Consider the following 26,430-nt stretch of genomic DNA (forward strand, 5'->3'; position numbering starts at 1 on the left):
ACGCCGAGGCAGCCCGGCGCAGGCCAATCAGAGAGCTCCTCAGGATGTACAGCAGGCGCTGATCGTTGCTTATTTCATTACGGGGAAAGCTACATAAATCCACAAAATGGAGAGGAAGAGGCACAGAGGGAATATTTGCATTTCTCCTCTCCTATCATTTCCCCCTCAATGCCCCCCTCCCCACCCTCCCACCCCCCTTTCAATCCCTCCCCTATTTAGTGCCGAGTGACTTTAATCATCACTTTCGCCAAAACACATTAAGCCGGTGTGTCCGGAGTTGAAGAGGGAGAGGGGGGTTGAAAAAACACAGAGTGGCGCATTAGATTTGCAATAGTGATGCATCACTCTGTCATTACTTTGGAGATTAAAGAAGGGACGTTGCATTTCAATGGAGCGGTGCTGATGCTGCCCTGATGGATGACTGTCCTCCTCCGCTGAACCCAACAGGAAAATACCACTGTCCACCAAGTAAAGAAGAAATCCCACTGACCCTGGAGTTCCCTTCCTTCCTACCATGGGCCTAATTCCCCCTTCTTCTAAAAACCTCCTTTTTCCTTCATCCTTAAACCTAAAAGCCTGCCGTGCCTTTTAACCCCCAATCCGAGAGCACCTCTACATTGAAGATATTTATGCAGCTGTTTGATCATGTTCTCAAGTCAAGAACAACACCGCCTTTGTAGGAGGAGATAATACTGTAAAGTGGATTGCATACATTAAACTTAAGCCAACACACAACGTGACTTTGCCTGGTCTTTGTGTTACTGCATCTGTATGAAAAGATGGATGTAAAGTGCTTGAGAGCTTAGGACAGGCAGGATGAGATTGGGAGGCGAGCATAAAAAAAACAAAAAAACAAAACTGAAGGGCATGTATGGTGGGGGTGTTGGGTTGCCTTAGCACTGGGCTCATTGGGGGCAGATTCAATATGGAGACAGAAGGCTTTATAAACAGGGCGGGAGAGAGAGAAAGAGTACGAGGGAGCGTAGAGTCCCCAGGAAACAAAATGACAATACGTATTGTCTCAGAAACAGAGAATCACAGTCAGTCAGGCCAAGGGTACAGCCCACCGGCAGCCTAGCCCAGTGGGTGAGCTTTCTGGTCATGTGTCTATCCAAACCCTCGGGCCTGAGTTCACCCTGGCACCCAGCTCTGGTTGCTGTGTGCCGGTGGAGGGCACGCAAAAGCCCCTAAACTCATGCCCATCCCCATGCCCACTCCTTGGGACAAAGAGCCATCAAAGTTGAAGTCCATGCTCTCTGTGTCCATAAAGTCATTGAGTAGAATGGAGTCCACATCACAGTCCAGACTATTAGGGATGTTCTCCATCTCCAGATTGGCAGCCATTCGACTGTGGGAGCTGTGCTGATGCCCCTGGTAACCCGTGTTCCCCGGCTGATGGTTGTTGTGGTAGTAGCCGTGCCAGGAGTCAGTCATACCCTGGTGGTGAGCTCCAGGGTAGGGCTGGTGACGGGGGTGAGGCGCGGATGCCAATCGGCAGGGGTCCTGGGGAACGTCCATGACGGCGGCAGGGTTGGGTGGCAGGGAAGGGGATGTTGGGAGGTGAGGGCGAGGCCGGTACTGGTTGGAGGTCTTGAGACTGTAGGGCTGTAGAATGTCAGTGCTGACCCGCGGGGACAGAGCCTGATGGTGAGGCCCGCTGTGCATAGGGTTATGAGGATTGTGAGGGGTGTGATTGTGCATGTGGCTCTGACTGGAGCGAGGGTTGTGATCATGGCTGGGAGATACTTTGTTGCTGTGACCATGTTCATGAGTCGGACCGTAGTCGTGGGCAGCGTGGGGCTTGTGGGTGTGACTGTAGTCGAGGCTGGCTTGGTGTTTGTGACCCTGATTGTGGTTCTGATGGTGGGTTGTGTTCTGGTCATGGACTGAGCCATGGCCGTTGTGTAGACTAGGATTGTGAGCGTGCTCTTGGTTGTGATTGTGGTTATGATTGTGGCTGCGATTCTGATTGTGGTTGTGCTGGCTGTGAACACCGTTGGTTCCCTGTGTCATTAGTGTGTGTGTTTCCCGTCCCGGGCCCAGCACTGTGTCCTTGTTGCAGTACGGAGGACCTCCGGTAAGCAGACTCTGCAGGGCGTTGTTCTCTGAGTAACCCCTAATCGGGCGCTGGAAGCTGACTGGCTTGTTCTCCTGGATGGTCTCCATGGGAGTGTGGAGACGGAGCATGCCCATGGAAGGCTGTCCGTACACAGGCCCGCAATAGGAGCCCTCTGCCTTGGGCCCAGGCACAAAGGGATAACCGTTGCATTTGATTTGTGGTGGCTGAGGGTAGCCACTCTCATCTAGACTGATAGCCCCGGTGAGGTCGGTCAGCTGAGGCAGCTCCACAGTGGGGCAGTGGCCCCCGGTGCCCAGGGCCGGGGAGCGGGTGCTGTTGGGGCTGGGGTAGAGTCGCGGGGAAGCTGAGCAGGATAGTCCACCCTCCTCCGGTTCATCAGCCTCCGCCTCAGCTAGAATGGGGGACAGGCAGCCACTCAGCGTGGAGGCAGAGGATGAGGTGCGAGAATGGAGGTCCGTCCAGGTGTCATACTCCTCACCACCCATGCCCACACCTCCTTTCCCTGCTGGACTGCCATGCTCTGGGGAGCCCTGCATGGCTGGTCCAGCTCCCTGACCTTGTCCCCGCCCAAGGCCTATGGCTCCCCCTTTCTTCCGGCTGATGCGACCCTTGGTCTTCAGGTAGCGGGTGCCATTGTCTATAGATGCTGCACGTCGTCTGGGTCCCTTCCCCATCTTCCCTCCCTCTGGGTTGAGCATCCACCAGGAACTCTTCCCTGTGCCCTCATTTTGCACCCGGATAAAGCGACTGTGCAGCGAAAGGTTGTGTCTGATCGAGTTCTGGAACGAGAAAGAGGGATGGGAGGGAGGAGAGGGGAGAAAAGAGATAAATATTAACACCCGAGGGAACATTTAGGGTTAAATAATCATTTCTTGAGAACACAAAGTCATTTCAAATTATGGCCAAACTATCAAGGCTGCACAGCGAGTGAGAAAAAAGATGGATAAAGAAAGAGCGGGAGATGGAGGGGAGAGCAAAGAGGGCAGAGAGAGTGAAGGACCAATCGATACCTCCCTTGACCAGCCTCTCCTCTCCACACGCGCTCACTGAGTCATAATATGGACATGGGTGCAGCCTCCACATCAAACCATCACCAAGGTTACAGAAATGAATCACGCGAGGCAACCCAATCACAGACAGCCCGTATCGATTGCAGGGCCTCCAAATATGAAAGCCTGAGATCTAGCCAGAGACGGAGAGGGAGGGAAGAAGGGAGGGAGGAAGGGGGGAGGCGTGATTTGGCAGGAGAAGATCTGGAAGAGCACCAGAATGAAAAAAAATTAACCCTCATACGCAGGCCTGGAATAAGATAGAGGGGAAGTAAACGTGGGGGAGGGAGGGGTGGAGGGACAGGCTCATTTAACCTCTTTTAAAATCATGGGACAATTAACATGACCGTGGGCAACCGCGGCGGATATCGTGATGATGTGAGGAAGTCCTCCTGCGAGCAGCTCTGAAAGGGGACGGATGTGGCGGTTGCGGGTGGGTGTGGAGTGCCGGGTGGTGGTGATGGTGTGTGTGTGTGGGGGGGGGGGGGGGGGGGGGGTACATAGGATAAGCCTCTCCAGACCCCTGTTTAAGTGTCTGAGTGACGGCTGTATAGTTAATCCACGGCTCCGCAGCAGCATTTGAAGCCGGTGCCAACCTGGAGTGAGTTGATGAAATCTAAGCCTGCCTAAAGGAGAGCTTAGCAGGGATACACATGATCTCTGCTGGCCAAGTTAGTCTAAGTACAGCATGTTCATCCAAATCTTTCCTGCTTGTGTCATTATTCACACTCTCTCCTACTTTCCTCCCTTCGCCTCTCCGCCCTCTCTTTCTTTCTTCCATTCTCTTTTTCTTTTTTTCTCTTTTCTGATCTTTTGGGAGGAAAAGCCCCCCCTCTTCCTCCCCAAACCTCTACCCAGTGTGCACAATCACACACTTTTCTTTTTCCTCTCTGGAGATATCTATCTATTTCTGCCTTGTTTATTACCTGCACATAGCTCACAATCTCTGTCTCCTGATATCTCAAGCCATTCTCTATCTTCATTCACTCGCCGCCTCCTGTCCAATTTTCCTGCTCTCAGCCCCATTCATCTCCCTCTCCGTGTCCCAGCCTCTCTTGATCACGACATTTCTCATTCTCTCCCCTCTCTCCACATCCATCCTCTCATCACCTTACACAACTTCCACCCCCCCACCCCCCGCCTCCTCTCCCCCTCCCCTCCCCCCCTACCCCCCCCCATCTTTCATTCATTCATTCACAGTGAAAAGGCAAGGGCACATATTGGAAACAAACAGCAGGAGATGCAAATCTGTGTTCAACGGGGGGCCGGCTTACATTTCACCCTTCAACGCAATCTATACAGTCAGCATATGTAACACCCCCCCTCCTGCACACACTTTACTCTGGCAGCACACAGCCGCGTGGCTGCAAACTGGACGGCCAGCTAAAAGAGGTGATGGCTCTTTGTTGTTGCGGCATATTATGAAAAGCACAGCATCCAGAACAGCAGGTAATAGGTTTCTCGCAAAATGTTTACAGGGGGAATTCAGCTTAAAGTGGGTTTCAAATCAGTCTTGTCTCGTACCTACTACTATTTTCATTCATGCAGAAAAGCCCCCATCCACACACACACATCCCCACAGCATGAGTCCAAACAGGTAATTTTGTCCCATCCTCCACTCAAATCACGCTGCTTTGACGAGACTCTCTTCACAGACGTGGAAATTGGAGAGATATTTATGTTTTTTTTTCTGCTGTTCAGAGGGGTCCTCTCCAAAACACCAGGTCGACAAAATTGCACAAGCTTGACGCTCGGCGACGAAATAAACCAACTGCACTCCTCAGCCACGGCGCGCCACAGAGAGCAGACTTAATCAAAGCCAAACTGAACGATGACGCCGTGTGAAAGAGGCCGCCGGTGGCGACCCGCATCAGGTGATCTGAGCGTGGCACCCTGACAGGTTCCTACACAACATGACGGCTCAGGCTGAGCGTAGCCATGGCAACAGAGTAAACCAAAAGAGGGAGAAATGAAGAGAGGGGAGGTGATGGTAGGGAGGAGAAGTGGGGGAGGAGGTGGGGAGGCAGCTGATGCTGTTTGATGCTGCAGGCAACTCCAAACAGCCTTTTATCTGAGTCTGTCAGATTCCTGCTTCCAATCCACCAGGGAGGCTCAATCACCAGTAGTCCCAACGCCTCACTACCTGTACCAAGCTGTGATTAGCAGTCGTGTGTGTCTGTGTGTGTGTGTGTGTGTGTGTGTGTGTGTGTGAGAGAGAGAGAGAGAGAGAGAGAGAGAGAGAGAGAGAGAGAGAGAGAGAGAGAGAGAGAGAGAGAGAGAGAGAGGGGGAAAGAGAGCTTCCGTACAACGACTCCGGCAACAATTATAACACAGCAGCCGACTGTTCCTTCACCTGCTGATATATTGTACAGTACTCTCATCTGTTTTGCATTGTCTTCTGTATACACGATTAAAGTGACTTTCTTTTGCTGGCAGAGACATTTCTGTATTGAAACTGCTAATGGAGAAACTCTGGTGTTGTTACTTCCCACTCTGTACTACAATATGCCCAGATGTAATGATTTCTGGTTCTCAGCCCTGTCGGAGCACAGGGGAGCAATAAGGATCCAATGAATCATCAACAAACTAAAACGATGCTATAAGAGGCCTCTAAAGGTCTTTAAACTTGATATAGAGTAGCATCCTGACAAATCATAATCACATGCGTGGAAACTGATCAAGATGAATCAATCAAGATATGCAGTGTGCAATTCATCAAATTAAATTTAATATATACGCATAGTCAGTCAAAATAAGTAAAATGAATTGTAAAGCTGTTGAAATAAACAGGCTCAACATTTTGCTTCTTCTTTTCACTTTGTTTTCTTGTTTTTTGAGGAACAAGTAAAAGTTACACATTCATTTTTTGCAACAAAACTTTACTCCATAGACAGTTTCTTATAGCTACACCAAAACTATTGCTGTCCTGCAATGATTCCTCCCATCATCAAGCTTTCTAATGTTCAGTTCCGAATATGTTCATTCAGCTGTACGATCATTTTATAGGATGCAGTTTGTGGTGCTATTGATTGTACTGCTTTATACTGACAGCAGTTATGGTGGACTAAGTATCAGAAATCATCTCACTCTCCCAGTGGCGCCTGGTAGACAAAGGTTTGTATCGCCGAATGTTAACAAAGTCACAAAGGTAGCCTTAACTACAGTCATTGATTCTAACTGTTTCTGTGCCTAAATGTCATCAAACCTGAAGCTGAGTTGTGTCAGATCAGAAACCATTTTTGCAATAGTTCAGAAGGCACTGACAGCTCATCTTTTCCTGCCAACTTATTCAAGCTTGCTGCCACGATCATGTAGTCTTAGTTGACAATTCACTGTCATAAATGTAATTGTGATTAAGGATTTAATTGTCTTTTCCTCTTCCCTTTATGCCATTTTAATTAAAGTCTAATCATATATTAGTAATACACATACAACAAAGAAGAAAAAGAAACATTTCTTGGCCTTGAAAACTGGAACATATAAATAAATAAAAACAATATATGTTTACCTTTAATTGCACAAGACATACATGACATAAATAACAACTTGATTAATGAACTATAACTGAAGTACTGACAGTGACAGTCACCAATACTCCAAATAAACAACGTGGCATGGTGGCGCTCACTCCTCACTCATGAGCCATTAAAACATATGAGAGGAAGAGGGAGGCACAACGATATCATTTCAATAAAAGAGCGCCAGTCAAACTTCTAAAGGTGGAAAACGGTGGATCTGACTCGATACGATTGGAAACACGACAACATTACATCCCGCCCACCTATAGCAGAAACCTGACTGCATCTGTCAATCAAACTCACACGTCCCCAAAAAATACATATTTTGAGGCCTATTTTCTTATTAATGATGTCAGATGGACCGCCAGAAAACTAATAACAAAGTGTGACTTAAGCTAACAACACCATAAGAACTTATGAAAAAGAGAAAAAAAACTTATTGACTTTGTATTTCATGAGAGAAATTGAATGGGAGTCTGAAGGCTTTTTGGAGCCAACCCCTAGCTCCTCTCAGTGGTATGGCAGTTTATGGCACTTACGGATTGCCGTCATTTTTCACACCCCGAACCAACGTCCAATTTTTTGTACAGTTTACGTTTTATTCATATGAATGGAAAAGATTCTGACACTTATACAAAATAGTTGTGATCAGCTCAAATAGTTGCGATCAGGCGATAATGTTCTAATTGTAACATCATAGCAAGCTTTAATGGCTAAGTGTAACAGTAAGGACAACGGCACAAAAACAAAAACAAAAAATTAACAAACCCCTTGATAATCCTTTTAAAGATTTAGAACAATTTATAAATGAATTTACAAATGTGCAGAACTGGACCATCACGGTCCAACAGGAAGTTGCAGAGTCTGCAGGTTATAATGACAACCAGAGGATATAACAGTATAGTGGATATGATTAGCCGACAGTCAGCCACAGAGGAGAAGCTGATCATTAAATCCTCCAGCCGACCCTTTACCTTGAATGAAACCTGCAGATATGGCAGCCTTGTGTGGCACAAAGCTGCCCATCCTATCCTCTGTGTACGTATGAACTTGTCAGAAAGAGTGATTCTGGAGTGGAGGAACCGGCTCCCTCTGTTCTCAGCCTCTGCCTTTCTGCTAATGCAGGAGGAACTGGACTGTTGCAGTGAGAACGGTGACTGAATCTGTCCTCACATCCAACCTGCTCCTCTACAGGGAACCCGCTGCATCCGGCTCCGCTACTGTATATTATACATAAATAGTGACTGAGTTTGACCCTGACACACTGCTGCTTTCACTGAGTCAGGGGATAGTCAGTCCAGTGGTTAGCTAATGGCCCATGGACACACAGATCTGTCTGTACACACAATTCTCACACTTTTCCCCTTTTTCAAAATGCCACAGCAGGCAATTTTTCATGACCGAGTTTGAGTGTCCTGGTCAGCAAGATGATCCCACTGGCAGGGCGATATGACTTTGAAACACATAATATTTGTATATGTTCTAATTCATTTCACCTGCAACCATAAATATACACTTTTAATACTGAGTGTAAAAGCTCCTTATAGATGTTGGAAATAGTTTGACAAAACAATCACAACTCTATGTCCACTTACTGTTTTTGTTTTGTGTCATCAGGGTTATTTCTTAAACTGTGGACGGCTTTCAGAGCCACATAAGACATGATACAACCGTTTCCACAAACTGATTAGTGCTCCTCGTAATGAACAAATGAAGCTTCCTCTTGGCTTTCAAAGTGAACGTACAGAGGACGGACAAGAAAACAAAACAAAAACAGGGTCATCTGTGAAGTCTATTTCAGTCGGGTACAGGAGAACTTAAATATATGTTTTGTTTCAGATTGTGTTATCAGCGTGTAAAACTAAGACATGTGTTCCCTTCATGGTTATTAACCCTCTGCATCTACATTTTTATTGAGACCCAGCTGTAAAAAGCCTTTTTAATGGTCATAGACTGTGTCCTCGTCAGCAGGAGGCCGTGTGCTCACGTCCTCCATTTCAGAACAGCAATAACAGAGCAATGGCTAATTTTCTTGATTATTATTATTTCCAACCCTTTTTTATTCTGGGTAACTTAGCTAACACTAATAAAAATCGATGGCAAATTATCCAGTTTGTGTTGCATAGCAACGAGAATGATGTAACCATTTGCACTCTCTTTCCCTTTTGCTGTCTCTGTGTCGCAAAGTGATTCTCTCAATGGAGCTTTGTGAGCATGAAGAGCCTCGTCTGTTAATTCTACACAGCAGCAAATATAAAAATACATCTGTGTACTGGATCTTATCAGACCACAGAGGAAGAAATCGTTTCCAGACATTTCCACAACTCTTTGCAGATTGTTAACCCTCTCGACCCTGGAGGTTCCTGTACTGGGACCAGGCTGTATCTGTTATGAAAGCACGACGCACCGACACTTTTTAAGGTTGCACAGTCACTTTAGACTCCAGACTAGTACAATAGTTTTAATGGATGCAGCTTGCTGTGCTTCATTTCTATTGGTTGCAGTTGAACATGTCCAACATCCATGTTACTGACTCATTATTACAAGGCTGATATTTTTTCATCTTTAATTTACAGTTTTGGTTAGGCAGAAGTAAAAATGTCAGTTTTACTGTTTTAGTCTAATCTCCTTCTGGCCTGGTGATATGACAAGCAGACTTACTGTGTTTACAGTTTTTGCAAGTGCTGTTCATTTTGGTCTCTGCTGGTACTGCCTGAATTTGGGGATTTGTATTTTATGGTAGAAATTTAAGAAAAGAAAAAAAGAATATCCCAGGTCTCAAGGGGTTAAAATGTGGACATCAGATGAATAATACCCTGTGTTTTCTGGACTTTTCCAACACCGGCAGTACTTGTTATTGTTATTATGGAAGGATTACGGAACGGGGCTACCAGGCACAAGCCTGAGGCTGAGGGGTCAGTGGGACCCACATCTTCGCCTGCTAAACACCCCAGACAGAGATCACGATGAAATCAGATGCTAAATGACCACAAAGACATGCACAACAGCTGCGAAGAGACACATCGCAAATACACAGAGATTCAAATTAGCTACAAGGAGACTTAAAATGATGCAAAACAGCTGCAAGACACAGTTAGAGACACAGAACAGTGGTTTGTAGTCGTTTTGTGTCCCTTCACTCAGTCTGGGTGTCGTGCTTCTTATGTTGGAGAACAGGGGCCTTTTACATGTCTGTGCCCGGGGCCTGTTGTTTCATTATCCCTCTCTGATTGTCATTATTATTATCTTCAATCTTTTGGTATTTAGTTATTTAAATATTTTTCTTTTACTTGCTGTGTCGTCTCCTCTCTCTTCGGTTTCCCTGTGTGTGTTCTGTGCAGCGCTTTGGTTCAACTTCAGTAAAGTGTCATAAATTGAGCCGAGTTGAGTCCACACACCACGTTACACATGTAAACAAACCCCTTCATATGTATTTCACAACTTGTTCACCTCGATGTGCACGCACACACACAGACTCACACACAGCACCCCCCCCCCCCCACCCCACCCCAAACTGGCAATCATACTTAATCCCTCTCCAGCCTGAGTAATCCCCGACAATCCAAGGCTAATCCTGGTTAATTCTGGGCACTCCTCAGCTGGGTTTCACCCTGAAACCACAGAGACAGGGTGGGGATTGGTCGGATCATGGCGATTGAGGGTGGGCGCGCCGTTGATAGACATAATTGGTCAGGCAGTTATTGTGAGCCAACAAAAACAAGCACAGGTTTTCACGGGTCTTCAAAATATGTCCAGATTGACCCCGTGCTATTTGTCACATCCCAGTCGCTGCTCCGGGTACAAAACATGTTTTTCATCGGAGTTAGGATGTCCAGACTAATGCTAGGCTCTGGTACTTGCTTGTTACAGGAACATGATCCGGAGAGCAGAGTAACCTTTTCTGTATGATTTGAAGGAAACAAACAGCTAAAACAAACAAACCAAAACAGCAGCGGTACAGTACGAGCCATTCCTCTGCTGTAAAGGGCTTCTGAGAAGTCATTAGCCTCTATTCAATCAGCTCTACCTAGCGATGCTCCGTGTTCAATTCTTCCTAGTGGCTATTGATCTTGATTCCGAAATGAAGCACTTAAGACGCCTTGATCAAGCTGCTTCTTAATCTAGCGTTAAGGAGATTGAGACCTTTTCACCTCCTGTCTCAGACAGACTTATTACTTTGGCACAGGGGTACAGTGGCAGTCAAAGCACACTTCACTATCACAGCCTCAGTTTGGGTTTTATAGTCTATTTAAGCCCCTTTGGTGCAGAGCAGGCGGCAGGAACACTTTTACTCTCTGCCATTTTGAAAAAGCTGTCAATATACACAAAGCCAAGAGTGTTAATGAAGCAATATGTCACTGACAGGCGATGGATGGGGATGCTTTGTTAAAAACAAGGAGGCCTCTGGTGCTTGCAGGCTCCACTGTGTGCCTTTCGATGCCTTTCGATTGAGTTTGCACACAGAAACTACAGGATATGTGTCTTTGAACTGACGGTATACTCATGAGAGCGTGAAAGCAAGAAGTAAAAAAGAAACTGATTTACCTTCTGCTGCAGCTCTGTCAGCAGCGAGACAGGGGAACAGGTTGCAGAGGAGTTCTGCTTCTGGACATTTTTATAGGCTGCTTTTACCTCTCTGTCCTCGCAGGAGAGGAGCCTCTTGGAGGGGATTCTTTAGAGGATTCAGTAGAACATCATGTAGTGGGTTTTATAGTGCTTTCTGCTTCACATTTTAAGGAGCCCACCTCTAATTTATGACACATTCCACGGCACATTCAAGAGGACTGTTACGTTTTAAATTCCATGCAACGCCCCATTAGATGTGGTCCGGCACAATCCAGCCGAGTGTTGTGGGGATTGTTCTACGCCGCCGTGTTGAGAAGTAGTGAGACTAGGCAAAGCCGTTTTCTCCCGTTGCTCAACCATTATTTATTAATCCATTTCACACAGCCAGGAGTCATTATGCACGGTCCTGTCAATGAGTATCTCTCTATGCCGCACATTTATTTGATAATAAGCAGGAGTGGGGGAGAAGATAAAAGCGCTGACTGCGTTCATTGTGGAGCGTTTTCTGCAGGCGGGGAGACTTAAATGAGAGCAGCCAGGCTCTGTGTGGGAATGGGTCTCGTCTGCTAAGCCTGTCTGGAGGCAATCGATGGAAATTAGTCAACGCTAAAGATTCACTTCCTGTGACTGATGTCACGGGCAGCACTTGTCTCTTTGAAGGGAAATAAAGAAGTGGGAGGCTGAGGGATTAATGGGGTTGGAGAAGGTGTGAGCATGCGGAGTTTGGGTGGGGGCTAAGCTGGGAAAAAAGATGCTATTCTCTTGGCAGATTGGAGGAAAATAGTAGGTCAGAGCATCCGGAGGAATGCAGCGTAGCTTGGAACATTAAAGGGACACAATAACTTGGCTGTGTATATGGCCAACAACAACATACACCAATCAGTATCGATGGAGAATAATGCTTCTGCAACTGTTGAAACAGCAATAAAAATGACTAGTAGTGACTGAAATATGTAATTTAGCATCAGAAAAAGGCTCTTTAGACAAACTCTACATAGATCATTTAAAAAAGCTGCAATACTGAATGTAAGGAATTGTTTTTTGGTTTAAAGCGCAGTTCAGAAACACTGTAATTCAGCAGGTTAAAACAAAGACTACACTACATCTGCAAGGCTCTTTGTAACTGGCAGGTTCTTCGGGTCCTCATAGTCTCAGAGAACTCATCAAACAACAGGAACCCTTCTTTTTTTGTGTCGGGGATGAATAACAGTGTTTACAGTTCTAGCAGCAGTTTCCGTTGTGCACTTGCAGTAGCTGTGACAATTGGATCAGAGATAGCATCTCCAGCAGTTGTACTGAGGCCGCCCCCTGAAAGGTGCACCAGTTAGCTTCTCCTCAAAGTACAGCCGAGGGACTAGAGCCAGCCCTCAGGCGACAGAAGGCCTTTCACTCCCCCTTACTCCCTGTGGAGCTTCACAAGCTCCGGGGGGGCAGACAGGGAAAGAAGGCAGACAGGGAGAGAATAGACGGGTGGAGAGAGGCAGGAAGCGAGAAGCCGGCTGGGGCTAACCTGAGAAAAGGTAGACGGGAAGAGAGCCTGAGGGGCCGGGGGCGGACAGCAAGCCCAATTCCCAGCGAAGAGGCCTCTAATTGGAGCTGCCGGCCTGCCGAGGCAGCCTCTCCCTCTGCGGATGGACATAAGGAGCCAAGTGAAGGCGGAGAGCCCGGGGGCGGGAGGAGAGGGCAGATAAAAATAGAGCCGGCAGATTAACAAGCATCTGAAAGCAGGGCAGGGGATCGGAAAATCCTCCCTGCGTGCCAGAGATGCCCGGTCCACAGGCCACAGCCGGCTCTGTGAATCTGTGAAGACTGACAGAGCCGGAGTGGCCACGAGTGGTGCTTCCTTCCTGTTGGCCTTCCTTACATCACAAACACTGGAGGGGGGGGGGGGGGTACTATGTCCTGCTCGAGGACTCAGCTTAAACTTTAATGACGTACTGTAATAGTCATCTTTCTGGGCTAAAATTACAATATTTTTTGCTTTGATTGATTCCAACAAAGATTTTCAAATAAAATTGTCAGCTATCACAACTCTGTAGCTAATATTTTTCACAGGAAGCTCTTTTATAAGATCTTTTTTAAGGATTTGTGGGAGAAAGTTTTAAAAATAGAAGCAATTCAAGGGATGTGTTCCCTCATCCCTATTATCTATTTGACATTTATTATATTAAAGCTTCACTTTTTTCTCTCCAGCCATTGTTTTGTAAAAATCTATAGCTAAGCTAAGTCCACTTAGTTGTTTACTCTTTTGGTCCTTCGTAATGTTACTTTTCAAGCTATTATAAACGAATAATGTTCATTTTCATTGTTCATGTAAGTTTTTTGTTTTTAGCTATCAAACTTCTAAAGGTTAGCAAGCTAGCAAGACTATTATATGAGCTATTTGGCTCATTTGCCAGCGTCCAACCTTGTTTTCGTTTGATAGCTCAAAACAAAAGAACTGAAGAGTAAATGCTCAATTATTATACTTTATTTTGTGTGTTTGGTCTAATTTGGACTATGCTAGGACTGTTTGATAATATAACAAACTTTATAAATACTCATGCAGACAGTTTTTAATGGATCATTTCCAATAAAACCTCAAAAACAGCATTAAAAAAAAGAAAACAAATCCCCTCAATTATAGTAACAGGAGTAGTTTGTCACCTCCACCTTTGACTCATAAAAGGAGTCACCTCCACGGCTGTGATTTCTATCCCTCCCCTGGGAGCTTTCACACGCCAGGTGTAGCATCGTGACACCTATGGGAGCCAAAGGAGAAGCTGATAAACAGGCCTGATCACACCTGCCATCAGGTCTCAGGAGAGCACCACCCACCTCAACACTCAGCTGTCACATCCATCCACACACTGGAGGCTGTGCGACACCTCCAGCAAATGTAGTGATCCACAGTCAAAAGCTGATACACTGGCAGAAACACATTAATAAAAAGCAACAAAGGCTACATTTCCTTGACAAATCTGAGAGATATCCACACACACCAGGCTCTGCCGCACACTTTGTTAGAAGAACAACAACTATCTCTTGTGTTCGAATGAGTTCAATCTGTTGGCCTTTTGTCCGTAACGTAAGAGAGTTTCCAAACAGAAAGTGGTAGCCTTGAATGAATAAAAGACACCCGAAGACGAGGTGAGCAACTTTCAACGTATGTATTTCAATTTTAGGTTAGTACAAAAAAGCACTGAAAAGATACTTGATCATGACTATGAGTATTGAACACTTTGTAATAAATACTCATTATTAGTTGGAAAGAAATGAGCTATTGTTGAATATTCAAAGCCCGACAACCTTTGCTCTCAAACTGCTGCTCTATTTAAGTATCATACTACTTCAACATTTACCGCCTCAACAGGGAACATCACCAGTCTGGTAATTTGACCAAATTGCCATTTTGTTGCACTTCATTCACTCAGTCTGACAATGTGTTCATATTAACTGATCTTTGTCTGGAAACACATATTTGATCTTGTTTTCTCCTTTAACCACGAGTGACATATCTGTCCTCATAATGCCATTTTCAGTTCACATGGAGGTAGTGTAGCTAGAAGCAGTTGTTTTCACAATGACTGAAGAAATTCTTAAAAAGAAACGTGGCATATAAAGATTCATCTTAATCATCCCGTCTGTCCGTGGCTGTGAAGTGATACAGAAGTGAGTGAGCAGACTACAGCAAAGGAAAGCAAAAGTCCTACAGCTGACAGGATGAACATACCTTGTCTATTTGGGCATCAGGGCTTGTATGGACAAGAGAAATTATTACATGCATCCATAACTATGGTAACAATGGGCAAATGAGAGTTTTATTAAGATGAACTTAACCCTGTAAGGCTATTTTGTCAAATGTCCACCAGAAAAACATCCCTATGGAGCTGTTACTGTTACTGTCAGTAACAGCTCCATAACTGTGAAGCCAAAATGACATGAAAGACTTTTGTCTCGGAATACAATAAATCTCCTTGTCTCCATCAGGTCAGAGGGAGATTTGAAAAATTTCAGCAGAAATTGTCATTTTTACTTCCGCCTAATCAAAACTGTAATTTAGAGGTTGAATAACAGCCTTGTAACAATGAATCAGTGACACTAATCTAAACCTCTTCTAAAAATTCTCAACTACAAATCTACAAGATTTGATGCAACAGACAATACGGAAAACATTGTTACGTCCATTTTAATCATATCAGTAGCAGGTGGTCTTTTCATTGAATGTGCCCAGTTTTAAAACCTTTGAAAAGTGTCGTTTGGTTGTGTTTTAATACCAGATAGAGTCTCTCCTGGTTCAGGGACCTCCCGTGTGGAAAGGGTTAAGACTTTGGAGTATATTCTTGAGGAGTTATTTTTATAAGTCAATTTGCAACAACCTGAATAACTGTATCAATTTCATCCACGCTTGTCACTATTTGTGTGGCAATTGTGTCATGGTTTTTCATGAATGTAACATTCTTAATCCTGCCAACTCAAAGCCAAGAGACGTGTGATTCAGTCTGGAACCAAGCCTGAACATCACAGTAGTACACTATAAAACCTTCACAGGAGCTTCATTTCATAAACTAACACAGTTCAGTAAGTTACAGGAATCCTTGCAAAGACCTCAAATCGCTTCCATCCATCAAAAACAGCCACTTGATCCTGTATGTGGTCCCAGGGGGGTCAGAGCCTCAGCTGATTTTCTGTGTTGGTCAACAAAGAAATCATTCACACTATTTAACCTGAAACACATGACTTTGGAGAAGACCACGCAGGCAAAGGAAAACATGGAGACTCCACACCAGAAGCTGACAGTCCGAGTCTTGCAATGAGGTCTTGCAGTGACTAACCACTGCACCGCCACGCATCTCCCCTTATATAGCAACATTTGTCAAAACAAAATGCTTACACACATCTATCTGGATCATGTTTCAGTGCTGCCTGGGCGGCGTGTCTCCACTCATAATGGATCATCATTAGTTGCATCTTTAATTGTTTCCCAGTAATCTGATACCTGCTTTGGGGCCTACACTCAAATACCAGACCTAGTCAGGAATAGTAATGATGAATACTTCACTGTATCGTTTGATCCAATTACTCCTTTTTTTTTAATTCACTCTGCTTTGGACACCCACTTCAGAAAGTCGCTGAATGTGACTTGAGATTGATTGATTTTTTTCCCAGAAAACAATTTTGCCAATTCACACTGTCACAGTGATTTCTTTTAAGAGAAGCACATCTCTCATCAGACGTGTTGTTTTGATGTATGCCAGTTTTAAAAGGGGGGGGGGGGGTATCACATCTCTTCTACTGTATGAGTGGTTTATGTTGACTGTCATTAATCCAGATCAAGGCTACGTATTTCTGTTTCGTGGAAATGAAAAGAAATTGAAAATATATCGGGGAAGATGATGCACATATTGTAAAGTTGTAAATTTCTCAAAACTAAACTAATTGTGACGTGTTGACGTCACAAAACTCTGACAGCTTGTTTCTCACCCTCGCAAAGACAAAGCCACACAAACACACCAACACACCCATCTCGTGCTTCGCTAGCATGGCATGCTGGGCCGGCTCATTACTACAATGTCAAGCTACTAGTTGCTAAGGAGACCTGAGGGAGAGGGAGGGTTCCTGTTGCCATGGCAGCAAGCCTGCATCCTGCCAACTGTCTTCCCCCATGAGACCTGACCATCGTAGACAGAGAGAGAGAAAGAGAGACGAGGAGGAAAAGTGAGGGCAGAGTAGAGAGAGGAGAGAACGGCTGGAGGGGGTTATGGTTAAGATGTTGAAAGAGGAGGACTTGTAAAGATGCCTGCGAGGCTTTTTTGGAGAACCACAGAGACTGTTGCAATAATGCACAGAGAAAATTGATGGGGTGAGAAGGAGAAGAGGGAGTCCTTGAAAAAAGACTCCCCCCCTAATCACCCATGCAACAGCTTTCCCATGGCTAACATGCTTGATGCCCGGACGACCACAACTAGATCCAGGCGTTGACAAAGACGGAAAAATGACGGGAAGCGCCCCGAATCCAAAACCCCTTCTCAACTCCTTCAATCCCCGGCCCATAATGCCATGCGTGTCCCCAAGTGAACCGCCCGCCTCTCAGCTTTTACTACACGAGCCGAAGATCTGACAGAGCTTTTGGACGAGTGTTCACAGAGCCCATCCGTCATGGAAAGAAATCTGCTTTGGTGAGAATGAGCAGTAATGAACGACGGATGGGAAGGAGCGAGAGGGATGGGGGGTGTGGGTGAGTGTGGGAGGGGGGGGGGGGCATCTGTGAGGGATGAGCAGAGAGAGATTAAGCTGATTGGGGAGCGCAGAAGAAGGGCGAGGAGGAGGTCACACGAGGCAAAAGAAGAGAGAAGAAGTCCTCAGTCTCAAATTCAAATTAGCCTTATTGGTTTTCAAGGACACTGAATTGTTTCCATCCTCCATTTCTTCCTCTGTCACTGCCCCCCCCCTCCACCACCCCCCCCTCCACCCGCCCCACCACCCCCCCTCTAGCGCACATCTATTTTCTTCTCGTTTCTTTTTTCTCCTCTCTGACTTCACTGGCTCTTATTAAATCATTCTTTTCATTGCCTCGGACTGGTTCGTCGTACTGAGGAATACATGTGTGTCAGGGGAGCTATAATTGCAGAGCTACAACATATTATTACCTAAAGCCCTCACCACTCAAACACCTCTACACACAGTTTTGCCACCTGATTTGAACCCAAGCACTGCATTTCAAATGGGTTTATAATACAAAAATCTCCTTTTTTTTGTTTGCAGAAAGCTTTAGACTCACGGTCAGTTGAGGTTAACTTTAAAATGTTATCTATTGATGGATTTCTCTCCTGTGTCTGACTGATCCATAACCGTGTTCATGTTTCCAACCGTAGTGTGGGTTGATTTCTCTGGAAAGACAATATTTTGTAATATCCAATGCTGATGATGTAAAAATAAAGTCTTTGTCCAAAGGTTGTGATTATGGAAAATGGACGATGGTCAAGGTATCGTTAAGATTACGGAAACTATTGAACGAGACATTGGGTGCAAATCATCATTAAATATGAACAGAATTAAGAGATGCTGGTCTGGTGTGTCGTGTCTCCAGTAGAAATGCAGTACCCAGGGGTAAAGGGGAAATATGACAGTACCAGTAGCCAATAAATTACATTAGCCTGGTGAGGTAATCATTAGGAATAGAGTATATAAATCAAAAACTGGGGCCATGTTGCAACAACTGGTAAAAACAAAAACAAAAAAAAACAGTGGCTGAGAGTTCTGATACACGCCCTTAATTTGACGGGTCCCGACCAAAGTTTAGGTTTCTGGATGGGTTCTGATTGTTTTGCTGTGTAAGGTTTTGGGGTTGGATTGGGTTTGGTTCAGGTCATTTTGAATGTGCTTGATCAAGAAATGTATCTTTCCCTCTCTTGTTGTTTGAAAGAAAGTAGAAAATAATCCGGGGCTTGATGACCCAGGTAAAGCCTGGGTTCTGGTCTCAGATTTAGGCCCACGTAGAACACTACACTGGCCATATAAAGTGTACAGTAAATCTGAACACTGCAGAATAATAATTTATATTAATCTGGAAGGAGGGCGAGGTTATGCTAGAAAAAGAACGTGTTAACACAAAGTCCGAAAGCAAAAGTATCCATAGCCTCTCTGAAGGGTCATTGCAGAGAGGGGGGAACTCTTTTAAAGTCCTTTGACCATTATTTGATCTGATAATTGGTTCCATCAAAACCAACTGTTAAATCCATACATCGTTTCCAGATTCACAGGCAAAGCCGACAGTTAACCTAAATTAATTCCCATAGTGTCAAGAGGTCTGGTGCTGGGAAATAGTTGCAAACTTTGTTGTTGCCACAAAACATGTAATGCCTTATTGGCAAGTAAAGTGTCTTTATGTCTTGTTCTGAGGGGCAGCTGTCCCACATACATTAGTGGCTTTCCCTGATTAGCTACACCATATCCAAATACTTCTGTATGGAGCTGTTTTAAAAGGTTGTAGCTACAGATTTATAAAATGGACAGTTTGTTTTGTTTTGTTTTGTTTTGTGAGGTACTCTGTGTATTACCTGAAGTAGATGGGGGTCAGCACTAGCCTGGTGTTCCCTGACCCAAATTCACATTGTTAATATATGTGTCTGGGTACGCTCCATCCAGCATTATTTCCAGTTGTTGAATCCTCGTGGGCATTGACCTCAGGTTAACTTTGAGACTGGTTGACCAGCCTTTAATCGGCATTAACCAATGGACGTTACAAAACGCAACCACCACTGCCATTGTTGGAACCACTTCAGCTGCTGTTTGGTCCACCATTCAGGGGGGCTGAGCGAACCTCATGCTAACCTCAAGTGTCAAAATTATAATCACAGCAAAGACTCAAGCGGTGAGCAATAGGTGGGCGGAGCCAAACTGGGTCAGCACAGTTCCAAATTGGAGAAGCAGTCAGCTATATCGGCACCGAAGATAAGCCACTGTGTGTACTGTTGTGTATAGGGTCGGCAAGAACAGGTCATTTAGCCAAGTGGCAACCAACCATGATGTCACCCACCATCTTGCTAGTTCGGAGTGGTTTGGAGCCAGAAGTGACCATATTTGGACGAGCTGGGTTTGGAGCAAGCGATGAATCTAACTCGATCTGATTGGACACCAGGCGATAGTATGTCCCACCTACCGATAGCTTTAACCTGACTGTACCACAGGTCTGTCAATCAAATTGACACCCCCCCAAAAACACACATAATGACGGGATTGTTTTTAGTTGGACCTCCAGAAAATGAATAAGAAGGAGTGACTTTAGCTAACAACACTGAGATAACTCGTGGAAAAAAAATGTTTTAATTGAAAATCTTTTAGATAAGTTAAATGGGAGTCTATGGAGCCAACCTCTAGTGGCATTTGGTGGTATTGCAGCTTAAAGTACTTCTGCATCGGCCTAATTTTTCAGACCTGGAAGCTACGTCCACTTTCATATACAAAGTCCATTGTTTTAGCCACCTAAAAATATTAATTGTGTAAAAAGTGTACGCTACATTTCAAATATTTTCGCCAGCCTTCCCGTCAGACAGCCAAGTTTCCAAGTGTTCCATTACATCAAGCTACGCTCACTTCAAAGCCACCACAGTCCTTTCACCGAAAAAAAAAAATGTTACCTCTCAGAAAGTCACAGTTGCAGATCTACAGCTGCCTCACTATTGTGCAAATGACAAAAACATAGATCTTGTGTTCCGATTTGTTTCTGCCAGGTCCAGGTCTCAGACTGAGGCCTGAGGAGACCCCTGACACACACACACACACACACACACACACACACACACACACACACACACACACACACACACAGCACAGAGCAGTCCCACATACTTGCGTCCAACCAATTTTGTGCAATGTGCAAACATGCTGTAACTGTCCCAACCAATTCAAAGCTCTCCTCTTTCCCTCGCTCTGTTCCTCTCTCTCTGGTTTTGATCACACACTCTCTCTCTCTCTCTCTCTCTCTCTCTGTCTCTCTCTCTCTCTCTTTGTGTCTCTCTCTCAGTCTGTTTCTCATTGCAAGGGAATGTGGTGTCTTTGTCAAAGACGCTGGGAAACAAGAAGCTTCATCAGCCTCATCCTCATCTGATTCTCTTCTCTTCCCTCCCTTCACTCAGTCTCAGCCTGATACACACACACACACACACACACACACACACACACACACACACACACACACACACACACACACACACACACACACACACACCACAGACATGGTTTTATTGACTTATTCATGCATGGGTTTGTTTTGGGGGCAGAGCTCCTGTCTGCCAGTCTGACAGACACCCCGTGAACCCTTGAGACTCCCCTCCCCATCTTTGTCTCCACACACACACACACACACACACCACACACACACACACACACACACACACACACACACACACACACACACACACACACACCCCCCCGACCCCTGAGTCCCCCCTAACCCGAGCATGGCACAGTGGGTACTCTGGAGCAATCAGGGTTCACTCAGGTTTCTCCTCCATCGTTTCCCCTCCCCTCTTCTGTTGTTTCCCACCTCTCTCTTCACTTTCTACTTCTCTTCTCTCCTCTCTGCTGGGGAGAAGGGGAAGGTATGCCCACATTTCCCAGAACAAAGACAGCCCAATTAAGTCAGTTTGAGTTAAGGTCTGTGTGGCAGAGAAGGATCGGAAGCGAGGAAGCTGAAGAGAGAAAGCGACGGCGGAGGAGGGAACGGAGAGGGGAAGAGAGAGACAGTCTAACGAAGAGGGAAAAGAGGGGGTAAAAAGAAGTAGAAGAAAAGAAAAAAAAAGAGGAGCTCGAGTCACTTTGTAGCGGAAGCGGGTCGACTTCGTTTTTAGCTCCTCAATGGGAGACTATGAAATATTAATAACTGCTCCAGCCATATACTTCAGAGGCCTATGGTAAAACTTAAAGTCTAATGAGACGCCGCTCATGAATTGCTAATGGGAATGCTGGAATGTGTGTTTTTTGAGTGTGTTTGAGTATCTGCACATGTGTGTGTGTGAGTGAAGGGAGGGGGGTCAAGCTGGTAACTGAGGGGTGGAGTATAGCAGAGCTTCCAGTCTTTCAAAGAGCAGGCGAGAAACTTCATTAGAGGCTTGAAGTTCTTCCTGCCGCACATCTAAGCTTTCTTGAAATGAGAATTTCCTTCACTGTTTTCTACGGTCCGACCGCAGCTGACAAAGTTTGAAACCGTCCTGCTAATTGAAACAAAATGGAAGTGGAGGTTTTTCCCGTACTCGCAGCCTGTTTGGGTGTAGGGTCCGGCCGCCCAGTGGGCCTACACAGGACAAAGCGTGTATCAATAATGGATGTATAGATGTTTTTTTCTTTGTGTTTGTCAGTCTTTTGGAACAGAGCCATTCTTTAATTCATGGATAGAGTTTGTGATGTTCGAAAGACAAAAAATGCTTCAAGAATTCAATGTTTCCTTCTGTTTCTTACTCCCTTCACCACATGTGTTCATAGTATGGATGTCTAACTAAATGATTTATAAAGGTGTGTAATAAAACTTAATAATAAAGCAGTGGTTCGCTATTTTTGTGGTTTAAAGTGAAGCAACGTGAACTTGAATGCCAGTGTGCCTGAGTTGGACTGTTTTCACCAAAAAGTGATTGTTGAGCTGTTAGAGGCCTGAAAAAACTAATTTATTTATGATTTCACAAATTAGAAAATGAGATGAAGGCTTTGTCTGAAATCACTCTCTGTTAACTCATATAGTGCTCTAATTTACCCTGCACCATTGTGTTTGAGTGTGTGAATGCTGAGTGTGTAAATACTGAATATTCACTATACAGGGCCCCCAAAAATTCCACAATGGATGGACAATAGTGGGTTAGTGTCATAAATATAACAATGTTGGACCAATTAAAATGTATACCTGATGATGGTGAAGAAAAAGGTTCAGCAACATGAATGTTTGTGCCAACTTGTATGCCAATCCATCCAATAGTAATCCATATATTCAGTCTGGTACAAAGTGGTGGACCAAAGGTAGACAGCTTATCCACCTGGAGGGTTCTGGTTCTGGAACTGGTGTTTTTTAACAGGGAATCTACTCTGTGGTTCCCAAAGGGTGTGAACTTCTCCGTTTCACAATAGGGCTGTCATGATCAGGACATTTTAGCTGATGATTAATTGTCATACAAATAATTGTGATTAACCATTCTATCTTATTTGGTTAATTTTTCTACCACTATTATAGTATAATCATTGAAACAGTGATGGAAGTATGAAATTCCTCTTAGTTTCATCCAACTGTTTTTACACAAATGAGTAGACGATTCTAACGATTATGAAAAGTGATGATAATGCTCAAATAATTGTGATTATGTGATTGTGACAAGCCTTGTTCAGAATCTAGGTTTTTCTTTTGGTGGACACAGGAAAAAAATGTCCAATTGAGGATCATAAATCAGAACAGAATCTGTTCTTTCTTGGAGGAAATGTTGTGTATTGAAATTGTCAGCTTTAGAGGTGTTACTTTTAGCCTGGCTTAATATATAAGAAGGGACTCTTATTTTGTAGCAGAACTTGGTTTTTGTCCTAAACATTTTCAACTTCAATTGTGATGCAACAGAAATGAAGCACAACCATCCATTTTAGTTGTAGTAGCACAAGGCAGCCTCTGTGTTAGGTGTGCCACGCTCGACAACCTCGGTGATGTGTTGCATTTGAAATCACGGACACGGCCTGGCGTAAAACTCTCCGTCTGCTGATGATGCTCCGTCAGAATAAATGCCGAACGTCTGAACCACATGCAGTGCATGCACCGAGTTTTACAGCTGCAGAAACACCTTTATCAGGTTTCAATATGTAACTGCTACTGGCTTATGACAAAGTAAGAAAGTCATTATCTTTTATTAATTAACTTATTGACACAAAACTGTAGGACTGATGGTTTATTACAGCATACTAATTACTTCTTAACACTTTTAGCTGATTTTAATGGCTTATTTAAAAGGAAGAAAGGCATTTATTAATGACTTGGCTATTAATTACTCACCAGCTAAATAGAGTTTTTGAAACCTAAAAGTTGCTGTTTTTAGTGTCTTGTAACTGCCCGCTGAAATATTTATGATCTTACCATTAAAAAGCCAGTAGATAGTAACTCATAAACCTTCTTTTAAAGTGTGCTATATAAGATGGTTTATTCAACTAAATAGAAGTACTACTGACGTAAAAGTCCCTGCTCCCCCACAGTGCGCTTTGTATTCCTGTGTAACTCCCTCATATTGGTGTGCGGCCCAGATATTTGGTAGAGCAGCGAAGTACCTGGCCGAGTCTCCCTCTCTAATCTGTGTCAGAGCCAGCAGGCCTCGCGGAGCCTTGCATAACCCCCCGGCTGAGCGTATAGCGGCGGGGCTGAGCCATCGGCTGGGGGGCTGTGGGTCGTGTGCGGTCTTGGGACTGAGGGGAGCCCAGGGGTGTCGCCACGCATCACAGTGTTGCTTACTGACCTCATTTCTTACCTCCCTGAAACTCCCCCGGCAGGGCGCTGATGTAGCGACGCCGAACTGAGCTTCGATTATTCAAAATCAAATATGAACATGTCAGTGCCATTCTCTGATGTATATACTGCATCAATTACAGAATTGATCAATACCATACTGTCTGACAGTGGGAGTAAATTACCCTGAATTGATTCAAATAAGCTATTTTGATCAGATTTCCATATGCATGACTGTTTATTATTAGTAGGGGCCAATTAGTAATTAGGAGCCAGAGCAGCAGAAGGATAGAGTTAGTGTTGCGCACAAGCTAATGAAAGAACAGAAAGATACTCAGTTATTATTATATTGAGAAAGTAGGCTACATCCACAAGATGGATTTTGAAGGTTTTGCTAAGAATGTGAAGTGGCAACGATTTATTTCCAAGCGGCGTTGGGTTGTTTTCCGCTTCATCTCAGGTTAGTTAATGTGTGCATAAATACATTTAATGTCGGGAATCTCACTTGGCAGCAGATTTTAAGATCAGTGTCGGCAATCAAAACCAATAAGTATCAAACCTGAATCTGGAAGGAGACAGTAAGAAAGTTTGAGGTAAGACTTCAGCATCACAATGTGGATAAGTAGTTTCTGTTAAAGGGGAATAAATAATGTGTGTCAGGTGGAGAGAAGAGGCAGGTTGAAAGGTACAGTTTGTGATTTTCATTCAATAAACTTTTTGCCAAATTCAGTGAATTTCTCCTCAGTCTGATAGCTGTCCATTGTGTGTGTGTTTGTGTGTGTTCAAAAAAAACAACTGGTGTTTGTACACAGCCCTCTGTAAATGATATTTTGTACCAAAATGTTTGTTTTGCTTCAGTTATGAGAAAGACTCATCCATTTCCACGTTATATAAGGTTTAATCATCTAGCACAGTGGTTAATGTCGCAATGCACATCAAAAAATGTGGGGGGCGGAGCTCCAGAAGGAGCCCAGAAGGGGCGGGGACTATTTGTTTGTCTGGTGAGTTCAAATATCAACAGTCTTTCTGTAAAAACTGACTACATATTTAAGATTTTAATTAGCAATAAAAACCCTTTAAGAGCAGTTTGAATGTAGCATCCATATGATGGCTGCAGCTAACAATTGTATTCAGTATCGGTTAATTAAACCCTCTTTTCCTGATCAATCACTCAATCATTGGTCTATTAACATGGTAATACCCAATATTTAAAATCAACTATATCAAATGGTTTATAACTGTCAACAACTCCTCCTGCAGGCTTTTGCTGATCAAATATTTTATGGACAGCACATACTGTCCCCCAGAGTAACTGTTGCACACAGACTAAAGTATTTACTAAGCTTATCATCATGTCAAACCTGCATCATTGTTAATGACTAATGCATTCCCATCACTATTTTCCTTTTTTTTTTTAATAATTTAAGTTCTCTGCCTCAAGTAAACGAAGAAAACAGGGTTTTGCAACACTGCAGGAATCTCACTGAAATGGGCCACTTTCCATTCAGCCAGATTCAATACGTGGTCATTTGCATAAAAATGCATGGATGTTAAGTCAGCTGCTCAATAAGCATGCGATAGTATGGAAGGGGAGGGGCGCTCTCTGTGGATAACGTATACATAGTGTGTGGTCTATTTGTGCGTTTGTCATCTGCTCTACATATATGTCTGCTGACGTGACTGAACAAATGGGCGTGATTAGTTAATGTAGATCTATCTATCTCACCGTGAGCGCTTATGCAAGTTGGCGTGCATGGTGCATGTGTGTCACACATGCATAGTAAATATGCAGCGTTGTGATGTGCAGGAGTTCATTACTCTATTGGAGTGTGTGTGTGTGTGTGTGTGTGTGTGTGTGTGTGTGTGTGTGTGTGTGAAGGGGAGGAGGGGGTGCAGATTTCCGCATGAGTGGGGCTGTCAGTGGGCATCAGTCAGCCAGGCAGCGACAGGCGGAGCAGATCATTAGCAGAGACGGAGAGGGGAAAGGGAAAGAGAGGGAACGGGAGAATGGGGAAGGCGCGGGAAAGAGGGAGTGCAGGGACAGAGCGGAGGGAAGGCCTCAGTATTGCGTCTTTAATATCCATCTTGCAAGAATTACACAGACAGGCCTGTGTGCTGTTCAGTCACGCAACCGCAACGCTACACTGCCATCCTGTCCTCATACTGCCCTCCCATCAGTTTCACTACTGTACGCTTCAACTGACATCACATCTGTCAATATCTCCGGAGAGATGCTGCAATTTAACTGGATTTTATGACAATAATAATCAATCA

At 44.5% G+C, this 26,430-nt stretch overlaps 1 protein-coding gene across 1 annotated transcript in view; it reads right to left on the minus strand.

The window, feature by feature from the left end:
* Positions 1-202: 202 nt before the first annotated feature.
* The window catches only part of foxo6b (forkhead box O6 b), a 43,777-nt gene continuing 17,549 nt past the window's right edge, over positions 203-26,430 (minus strand). Inside the window, exon 2 of the mRNA XM_069176647.1 lies at positions 203-2,859. Coding sequence (XP_069032748.1) covers positions 1,132-2,859 — 1,728 coding nt within the window. The 3' untranslated portion in view covers positions 203-1,131. The remainder of the gene's footprint in view (positions 2,860-26,430) is intronic.

Source organism: Embiotoca jacksoni, unplaced genomic scaffold (assembly GCF_022577435.1).
Source record: "Embiotoca jacksoni isolate LCO1_2020_lvr unplaced genomic scaffold, fEmbJac1.0.p SCAF_7, whole genome shotgun sequence".
Taxonomy (NCBI): Eukaryota; Metazoa; Chordata; class Actinopteri; family Embiotocidae; genus Embiotoca; species Embiotoca jacksoni.